The 10,836-nt window shown below is 35.2% G+C and overlaps 1 protein-coding gene across 1 annotated transcript; it reads left to right on the forward strand.

The window, feature by feature from the left end:
* Positions 1–4,117: 4,117 nt before the first annotated feature.
* psmd14 (proteasome 26S subunit, non-ATPase 14) lies at positions 4,118–9,971 on the forward strand. The gene is made up of 11 exons (XM_062416185.1): positions 4,118–4,204; positions 5,608–5,663; positions 6,875–6,946; positions 7,041–7,160; positions 7,359–7,429; positions 7,595–7,745; positions 7,884–7,991; positions 8,214–8,288; positions 8,374–8,499; positions 9,088–9,150; positions 9,778–9,971. The coding sequence occupies exons 2-11, from the start codon at positions 5,616–5,618 to the stop codon at positions 9,874–9,876; spliced, it is 933 nt and encodes a 310-aa protein (XP_062272169.1). The 5' UTR covers positions 4,118–4,204; positions 5,608–5,615; the 3' UTR covers positions 9,877–9,971.
* The last annotated feature ends 865 nt before the right edge of the window (positions 9,972–10,836 follow it).

The following is a 10,836-nucleotide window of genomic DNA, read 5'->3' on the forward strand; positions in this document are numbered from 1 at the left end:
TGAAATATAAGCAGGGACTGGCCTGGGCTGGAGGTCACAATCTCCCTATAAACCCAACTATGTGGGAGCTGGGATTAATAAAGGAGAACAGAATATTTTGGAAATAACACACATCTTTACTTGCATTAAACATTGTATTTCCTTAAATGCAGCCTGTGACCTCTATATAGCAATGTATGTAGATCATGTAACATAAAGGTTTAATGGCAGAAACAAAATATTGACTCCTTCATGAACTTATAAATCATGAGAACCATTCATTTGTTCCACCTTTGAGTGCATTCATAGCATTCATATGACTGATCTGCTTATATGCACTTTGTAAAAGTGTAAACTAAGCATTTTCACATACGGCACACAAATAACTCAGCCTCTGATAGCTGGAGAAAAAAAAGAGGAAGTGTACATTTCTAGTTTATCTTCATAGGCTTTTTGCTACTTTAAAACCTTTTTGGATGCTGTGGTTTGTTTCTGATGCTCTCAAAATGAAAGCACGCCTCTTTCTGCACTTTTGATCTTCGGTGTTTAACCTCAAGCACCTTTTATGTTCGTCAGACACGGGTTTTAGTTGTTGCACCCACAGTAAGGAACAGCCTCCCTCATTATAGCAGGCCCACCCCCTCAATGTAATTAAATTATTTTCTTAAAGGTTTCAATTTTTAACACATGAATAACACGTATTATAAACCTCTTTAGTCTTTATTCTTTTATACTCACTGACAAAAACACACAAACACGTATTACAGGTAAAGAATAGAATGAACCAGCTCTAACCTTTACCGGTCATACTGGTATGTGTGTTTTTGTCAGAAAATGCTCAACAATTTAGGAAAAATGTGGGTGTTTTTGCTACTTGGGTGTAGTTTTTTAGATATTTGGAGGCTGATTCCAGTATTTTTTATATTTGGGCCATCAACAAATAAACTGATTTAAGACTGAGGCTGTATCTAAGCCTACAATATGTTATTTTTTGGCTTTTTGGTCATATAAACAGGTTTTGACCTTTCTTTTTTTAATTTAAGGAAATATTTCAAATAAAAAGTTCTGACATCTGATGTGGACAATTAGGTATAGATACATCAGTGAAGCCTCAATTAAGGCTACATAAAGCACATATATTGCCCCCCACGTGTTGTCTGAGTACACATTTGCCTTTCTCTTTTATGTAATTACACTCAGTTTATATTCACATATGAAACATTTGAAAGCTCAAAGCAGTGCATGCCACTAGCAGCCATCCCGCTGCAGGTCATGCCAGAGATTTATAAAATGAAGCTAAATCCAAATCCCATCAGGGTGTAGGGAAGCTCTTAAAGCATCAAATTTCTCCCCCTTATTTCCTCTGCTGGTGGGATTAAGGTTTCATGCTGGCGTCGTGTTACAAGCTACTTCTGATGTTCCTTGAAAAGTCCAATCATTCCTATCTGAATAATCAACTGTGGTTTAGATGATTTCCTGTGCTTGTTACCAAGTTGAGTGAGTATTCATTAATAAATCATTTACATAGAGCATGTTGCAGAATGACCATTAAGTGACAGGTGAAATTTTAATGTAAATATTTTACAAGTAAAAGCACTCTGTATTATACATTTGCTTTACCTACTTTCACCTGTTCTGCTTCAAATGAGTGAAATATCCAATATTTCCATTGATCTGTAGCCTTTGGTACATTTATCAATCAATCTATTGTTTGTTTTGGGTGATTTATCAAAAAACCCTCGGAGCAACAGCATGAATAGGTTTTGAATTGAATAACTGGAAAACTGTCAGCCAATCACGCGTAGAGATGAATTTTAATGAGATAACCCAGTCAGCAGCAATGATTCAGCAACCAGTAACCTATGTCTACTTTGAAGGAAAATTAATGGCAGTGTGTTTCCTGTATTGTCTTGAGTCTGATCAAGTTATTGCTTGCATCAGACCCTTTAATGGTGAATGTGAACCTGCTAAAATGTCATTATAGGAGGCTGCGATTAAGATATATTAGCAACAACACAGCATGAGATACCATAATTTGGAAATGTTGACTAAAGCCACTGAATTTAGAGAAACATTAATTATATATATGTATGTATATGTACTAATGGGTTTGAGTCAGTTGTATCTCAAAGGTCATAGAAACCATCTTATTACAAGGAAGCACATCCTAGTAAAGACTGCTGAGTTTATTGAAGTGTGTTGAGGTAGCAGGAGGTCCTATGGGTGTGGAGAAGGAGGGACTGAGGAATGTGGATGATTATCTGCTCCTTCCTCACCCACTGAGGAATTTTAAGGAATTTGAAAGTCCCGGGGACGACCTCAGCTTGCCGGCAGACCTGTCTATGGAGGGAAGTTTGGCCAGCAACACTGCTGGGTGGATTGTATGAGTTGTTCTGGTGGATGGCAACTTTCTGGCTTGAATACACAAAACCAAACAGAGAAGCTTTCTCACAAGCCCCGCTGATGCTGTGGTTTGGCTTGGGGTTTGTGGCTCCTCGGGGAATACTGAAATGCTTGCAAGTTGAAATATGAGAAACCGCACAAACATCACAGCAGTTTTTATTCTTTTCACTTTTAGAAGAGGGAAGCTGTAGACTATTCTCAGTTTTGTCTTTTATCAGTATGACACTGGCATGGTGGAAATAAAGTTGAGGGTTAAGCTTTACGCGCCAACCTAAGTAATTTAAAACTTAGACTTTAATATCACAATTAAATGTAATGTTTCACCACCAGTTTCAAAATCTATATTGACCTACATAGCATTTATTCAATACATACAAGCTGTTTATAGCAGGTACAAATATTAAACCATTAATGACCATTGTAGACTCCAAAAAATAAGCAAAAAAGCAACCATAAACCTAAATAAACATACAACTATGTTCATGTATGAAACTCTACAAAGTACCTTAATAAGTTAGTGTAAGGGAAAGTATGAATTAGGAAAATTGTGTTTTTTTTCTTTCTTTTTTAAGGGAGTTTTTCTTTATTCGAACTGAGGACAGAGGACGTTGCCTTGTCAGGCCCCCTGAGGAAATCTGTGATTTATGATATTGGGCTATACAAATAAAACTGACTTGACTTGGAATGTTTTGGTATAATTTTATTGCAGATAAAATATAGCCTGCTATAGACTTCAATACAGTGATAAATATAGCTAATAGCTAACAACAACAACAACAACAACAACAACAACAACAACAACAACAACTACAACTACAACTACAACTACAACTACAACAACAACAATAATAATAATAATAATAATAATAATAATAATAGACATATAATATTTATTTTTGTGATGCACTTTACATTTGAAGCAAATCTCAAAGTGCTACAGGGTAAAAGCATCAATATGAAAGACAGACAAACTAACAAAAAAACTAACATAAAACATCATAAAAGGGCATAAAAGCAGAAATGGTTCTGCTAAAAAGAAATGTTTGATTAGTGTAGTAGTAGTATTAATAATTATAATAATAATAATAATAGTAGTAGTAGTGGTAGTAGTAGTGGTAGTTGTAATAATAATAGTAGTGGTAGTAATAGTTGTAGTTGTAGTAGAAGTGGTAGTAAAAGTAGGATAGTAGTCGTAGTAGTTGTAGTAGTAGTAGAGAGTAGTAGTAATAATAACAATGTAGTAGCCTAGTAGTAATAGTAGTATTAGTAGTAGTAGCCTAGTTAATAGTAGCCTAGTAGTAGTAGTAGTAGTAGTAGTAGTATTAATAGTTGTAGTAGTAGTACTAGTAGTAGTAGTAGTAGTATTAATAGTAGTAGTATTAGCAGTAGTAGTATTAATAGTTGTAGTAGTAGTAATAGTATTAGTAGTATTAATAATACTAGTAGTATTAGTAGTAGGCTAGTAGGCCTAGTATTAATAGTAGTAGTAGTATTAATAATAGTAGTAGTATTAGTAGAAGTAGTAGTATTAATAGTAGTAGTAGTATTAGTAGTAGTAGTATTAATGGTTGTAATAGTATTAGTAGTATTAATAGTTGTAGTAGTAGTAGTAGTAGTATTGGTATAGTTGTTGTGACTCTGGCGCCCCCACGTGTCTCGATCTTGCAGTCTCTAGCCGGGCTGCAGCAATAGACGTCATGAGTGCGACGGAAGTAGTTTTTCTAAAAAGACAATTCTGGCTGATTCATTGCAGGTAGTCGGCTTTAATCGACCATACACAGAGAAAAAAACTCCTCCGAACACCTGAAAGGCTTAACACCAGGTAAAAAAAGCTTGAAGTCTTACACATAGCCAGTAGTCTTCATAAAATACGGTGAATTGGAATCAGTGTAAATGAATTAGTTGCTGTTTTTTTTCTTGTGCGAGATCACTCAGGCTAAGTTAGCATGAGCAAGCTAGCAGCATGCCTTTCTATAAAAAATAGTTAGTGATTTGATGTCACTTAATGTTTAAATGTGCCTTTTGTTGTATCCAAAACACAACAAATAATGTACCTGAAGCAAATATCAATGTGTAGTTATTCGGTTGTTTGTGCTGTGTTTACGTGACTATGGGATAAGTAGCTAACTGAAGCTAAATAGCTAACTTCAGTTTATTTGTCGGGTGTAGAAATATATGTATATCATTAATCTTCTAAATGTAAATACGTTCAGACACTTAGTTAACATAGCTAAATCAAAATGCACTTTTACCTAAACCCTTATTTTGCCAATTTTACCATTATTAATGTCATTATTGCTATTATTACTATGCTTAGTAATATTTATTGAATTGATTTGTATTGAAAATCTTCTGGTTCAGGATTTAACATCACACCAGACTCTTAAAACAAACCTTATGACAAAATAGTACCACAGTAAATTTAAAATAATAATTAAATCCACAAATAATCATAAATTAACTTAAATAAATAAACACAAATGTATTAAATAATCCTTTTATTGACCTAAAAAAAAAGTATTGATTGAGAGAAACACCCTAGTGGGTATACTTTTAAATAGTTACCTTTTAACTCATACCTATTATTCCCTTTAAAAAAAATTAAAAAAAGTAAATTATAACTGTGTCTGTGACATAATATATTACATGAACAAGCTTATAGACCTCAATCATGTCTCCTGTTCACTAAAGTAAGTAATTGTAATTTTCTTAATCTCTCCTCATATTACAACTGTTTCAGACCTGGAAATACTATTAAAAGCCCTTCTCTGAAATTGGAAAAAAGTCAATTCAAAGGAAACATACCTATAAGCTGTTAGCTGTAGAGATGAATTTAAGCCCACACAAATCTCCTACAAGAACATAATGTTTAGATTTAATATACCACCAAATGAATGACTTAATTTTTATCCTAAAGAAAATATATTCACATTTATTGAGCTGAATGGTCTAAAAGATGTACACGTGTAAACGTTTAAGTTGACCTCAGCAAATTTAAGCCTCACTGGATTTCCCTTAAAAAAAAAAAACAATAAACAAACAAAGTAAACCCTTAATTTACTTGGTTTTATAACATGTGGTTGAAGTAGATTTGTTAATATCTGATCTTGAAAAGGACATAGAAATAATAGTTTCTTACTGATATCTGATTAATGTCCAGTTTGTTTGTCCTCATAAGTTTTAAAGAAACAGTAATGACCAATCTTTGTTAATAACTGTCAACAGATCCTGATATGGACCGACTGTTGAGGCTTGGAGGTGGGATGCCGGGGCTCGGTCAGGTAACACCAAGTTAAATTGTCTAATGATTGTAAACATAAACAATGTTGTTGTTTTTTATGGATATGACCTTAATTAAATTCAAGAATTTTCCATAAGTAATCATTACAACTTGAACTCAACTCTATAACACACCAGGGTTTTTTCCTTAACTAACGTCTTCAAAAATAAATAAATAAATATATATATATATATATATGATCAGGGCCTGAATTTCAGCGCGGGATTGCGGGTATTGCGCACAATCTTATTGATTCCCGCAAATCCAACACTTATATTCCCGCACACATTTACAGTAAAAAGTTTCATGCTAACCGGCTCAGAGTATATCATAGACTGTATATATGAACGGCTCCAACTAAACAGGTGATATTAGCGCCGCAATGTTTAAAATGCTGCGGTGCTGCGCGTTTTATCAGCTGATGTTACAAAGCGTCAATTTTAAGTCACTCAGATGTTTCTCATTCAGCAGTCCTGAAGAGAGAGAGTGAGGCATTCAACAAAAATGTGATGCTACTGAAGCTGAATATCACTACTTAACTGTATAATACTATATAACTTGTAATTATTAAATATAGTTCAGAGAATAAGTTAACTATATAAGATAGACTCAACGGTTTAACCTGTGCAATCTAATTTAATCCAATACAGCAGCTCTGCTATAAATTCTACATTTATGAAGCTTATATATTTTTGACAAGAAGGTGAAAATTCTGCTTTATGTTCAATATTGAGTGATTGTGGTGTATTAAGGTGCATTATATTGAAAGGTGTTCATAATATTTTGTCCACTCCATGAACATACGTGAGGAGGGCAAAATATTAAGAACACCATTCAATGTAATGCACCCAAGTACACCACCACCACTTAGTACAACTCAGTAATAAACAAAGTAGAATTATCACTTTTTTGACAATGTCAACAAAAACTGAAAATGTATAAACTTCAAAAAAAGCAGAATTTATAGCAGAGCTGTTGTATTGGATTGAATTATATTGCACGTGTTCCTAATGAAGTTGCAGGTGACTATAGTTCAGAGAATAAAACTACTAAAGTGTATACTAAATAACTAATTAGCCTACTATATAATATAGTTCAGAGAATATCTTAAATTGAAGGAAAGTGACAAAATACAATCTACGGTAAGAATAGGACAAGGTACGGCCTACAGACAGACCTGAACAAACAAAAAACTCTGCTTTGGCTCCTCAGGGTCCTCCGACAGATGCACCTGCTGTGGACACGGCAGAGCAGGTGTACATCTCCTCCTTGGCACTGCTCAAGGTAACTACGCCCAAGCTGTCTTTTAAAGTGCTCATAATCATGTTTTCAGTGATGTTTCTGTGACTGCTTGCTCATATATTTGCTCTTGTTTTAGATGTTGAAGCACGGGCGTGCTGGTGTACCAATGGAAGTCATGGGGCTGATGCTGGGAGAATTTGTTGATGACTACACAGTGCGAGTGATTGATGTGTTTGCCATGCCGCAGTCAGGAACAGTACGTACTCCTCTTAATATACACCACGATGAATCTGCTCTATAAAATGCCACATTTTGGTAGTCAGTACAGTGAAATCCATAAAACTGAGATTTTGATATGTAGTCAGATAATAAATGCCTTGTATCACTGATGTTCATAACTTTATAAGAAGGTGTGTGGTGCAAAATTTTGGCTGAACATTTTGTTGTTTCACAGGGTGTGAGTGTTGAAGCAGTGGATCCCGTCTTCCAGGCCAAAATGTTGGACATGCTGAAGCAGACTGGCAGGTAAAACTATCTAAAGTTTACCTATACTGATAAAGAATGAATGATTGCAGCATAATTTAGATAATGGCCATCAATTTAACCAATGACATAAACATAAACTCAGGGATGAGAAATTGAATAAAATACCTAATATAATTGCTCTCCTCCGCCCACGCTGCTGATCAGGCCTGAGATGGTGGTGGGCTGGTACCACAGTCACCCTGGTTTCGGCTGTTGGTTGTCTGGGGTGGACATCAACACACAACAGAGTTTCGAGGCCTTGTCAGAGAGAGCCGTCGCAGTGGTGGTCGATCCCATTCAGAGTGTCAAAGGAAAGGTAAAGAAGTATGGCTGCTGCATGAAAAACTTATACATCAGTAGCTCTCATTTTAGTGGCATTTCACAAGATCAGCTATTAAATTTGAATCCCAAGTGAAGTGAATCTGGTTTCATGTGCTGCCTCTGTCTTTTACAGGTTGTTATTGATGCCTTCAGATTGATCAATGCCAACATGATGGTGTTGGGTCATGAGCCAAGACAAACCACATCTAACCTGGGTCATCTGAACAAGCCCTCAATCCAGGTAACACATCATACATGCCACCTGTCAACTCCTTCAGCCTGAATTTGAAATATCCCCCATATTTGAACCAGAAATTTTGTTTATTACTGTTTATTTTGTGCTCCTGTCAAAGATCCAAACATGATTAAATTACAGTAAATTTGTAGAATATTACATTGTTTAATTAATTCTTTATGTACACGTGTTATTCATGTGCTTAACTCTAGGTTTCTTATTTTTTAGGCTCTGATTCATGGACTCAACAGACACTACTACTCCATCACCATCAATTACAGGAAGAACGAGCTGGAGCAAAAGGTTTGAGCCTTCTCTCTTTATAAAATCTTTTTTTGTTGCAGTTTTTTAGTAGAACACGATAATCATGAATCTCATTATTCTTTAGATGCTGTTGAACTTGCATAAGAAGAGCTGGATGGAGGGCCTGACCCTGCAGGACTACAGTGAGCACTGCAAGCTCAATGAGACCATTGTCAAGGAAATGCTGGAGCTCGCTAAGAACTACAATAAGGTACACCTTCAGCCCTCGTTCCATTTAAAGAAAACCAAAAAGAAGGGGAAAAACCCCTTGTGGAATACTGGTTTTATTGCTTCTCTTTAAAAACCTAAAATTGCCTTTAAGTTATGGCAAATTTAACAAATGTCTTGTGTGCATTCATTCATAATTACAGTTGATGGAACTGGATTTAAATATGAATATTGGTTGGAATAACATTTTATAAAAGAGTATTTAAGTATCATCTTGATATTGACCTTAAACAGTCTATGCAGATGATGGAACAGGTGTCGTCACCTAGAAAATAATTGACCTATCACAGTTCAATGATTAGTGAGCTACTCTCTGCTGGACGGGTGTTGAGCACACGACCCTCGAGTCCATTAATACTCAATTGACTCTTATCATACTAATGCTGGTGCTTGACAGGTGCACACAAGCATGCTGTATTCTCATGGCCTTGCATTTTCTAAAAAGTGAATACAGAATTTGTCTCAACAATGCAAACTGCAAAAAGCGATACACACGCATAAATATGCACAGTGTGGCACTGTGAGGTGTGTTCCTCCGCAATACTAAGGCACTGTCGTGTTTTCATTTCAGGCTGTTGAAGAAGAGGACAAAATGACACCAGAGCAGCTGGCAATCAAGAACGTTGGAAAACAGGTAACGATTAAAATGTTCAGTTTCAGATTAGGGCCGGGCAATATATCGATATTATATTGATATCCTGATATGAGATTAGAGATCATCTTTGGTTTTTGGATATCGTGATATGGCACAAATGTTTTTCCTGGATTGAAAAGGTTAATTACAGTGAGTAATTTTCTGAACCAGACTGTTATTTGTATTTATTCACTTAGTCATTATATCCACATTACTCATGATTATTTTTCTAAATCTCATTGTGTAAATATGTTGTGAAAGCACCACTTGTCTGCCCTACAACATTGTCGCAAAATTGACCTTGAGGAATTTGGTAAAAAAGTTTGGTATTTGATTTTGTCCATATAACCGATCCTTACTTCAGACGAAACTTTTGTGCCCTGATTTATTTAAAAAAAAAAAAACAACATATATATAACAAAATACTACATCTGGGACTGGTGTTGATTTAAGTTGAAGAAAGAGAGAATTGGAGTCAGACTGTTCAGATATGTTAAAACAAGCAGAGAATTTATAGATCACATTACTTTGTCATTACAAATTCCTGCTGAAACCATCTTAATCACATCTCATCATTGACACTTTCTTTTTTCGTGTCCTTTCTCTGTTCATCTGTCTCTCTTGTAGGATCCCAAGAGGCACTTGGAGGAGCATGTGGATGTTTTAATGACATCCAACATTGTTCAGTGCCTAGCTGCCATGTTGGACACTGTTGTTTTCCAGTGATGGCCTTGTGTGTATAACTGTTCATATTGCATTGTTTAACTGTTCATATTGCAACCCCTGTTTTCCTTTATATAAAATGTTATGTAAGAAATGAAGTCATTGACTTGTGTCTGTTTGGAGTTGGACAGCATGGATTATTTTTTTTCCAGGTTTTTGTGCTTATTTTTCTTTTGTCAATATTTCAGACTGATGTGTCAAATATATTTTTTATCCAGTGTCAAACTACAACAAACAAGGGCAGACTACCTGATACCTTACCTTATTTTTTTACCACCTTAGTTCTGAGAGAATCAAAATATAATGTTTGGCAATTAATTTAAATGACGAAAACTAAGCTGCATCAGTGGAGTGCCCAGATATATTTGTGTAGTACCAGTCCTAACCACTGGATGGTGCAAGAGTTGAAAGTAAAATGGACAAAAGAAGTTATGATCAACATCAAATCACAGTAAATGTTTCCTCCTTTAACAGGCCGGGCTGTCGTCATTGCAGATGACGACACTTTTCAAGATTTATTTTTACAACAATTCTGTCTAGTTATTCCATTGTGAAAGAATTGTGGTTTAAGAGAGTTGTGATTATTTGCCAGTGGGGTTTTTGTGATGTAACCGCATGCTGCGGGGATAAACAGTATTAATTCATGCACCAAAATGTAAACAAACCTTATCTTTATTGTGTACTGTAAAATCTTATAACAACTCTTTAAAACCACAGTATTTTTCCACATAGCTGGCGTCTTCTACTGATGTTTCTGGTAAGAAAAAGTTAGGATCCCATCCCCTTTTATTTGTCATAGATTAAACGTAAAGTCAGTAATTAGTTTTAAGGAAAGAGGAAGATGATCACCCTTTTCTGTGTAAAAACAAAAAACAGCTGATCAGCCAGAGTGAATATCTAAAGAAAGATATTTAACTTCACTTGAGCAGTGAGGACATGAAAGAGGAATTTAAATCCTATTTT

The sequence above is a fragment of the Scomber scombrus genome, chromosome 1 (genome assembly GCF_963691925.1).
Source record: "Scomber scombrus chromosome 1, fScoSco1.1, whole genome shotgun sequence".
NCBI classification, from domain to species: Eukaryota; Metazoa; Chordata; class Actinopteri; order Scombriformes; family Scombridae; genus Scomber; species Scomber scombrus.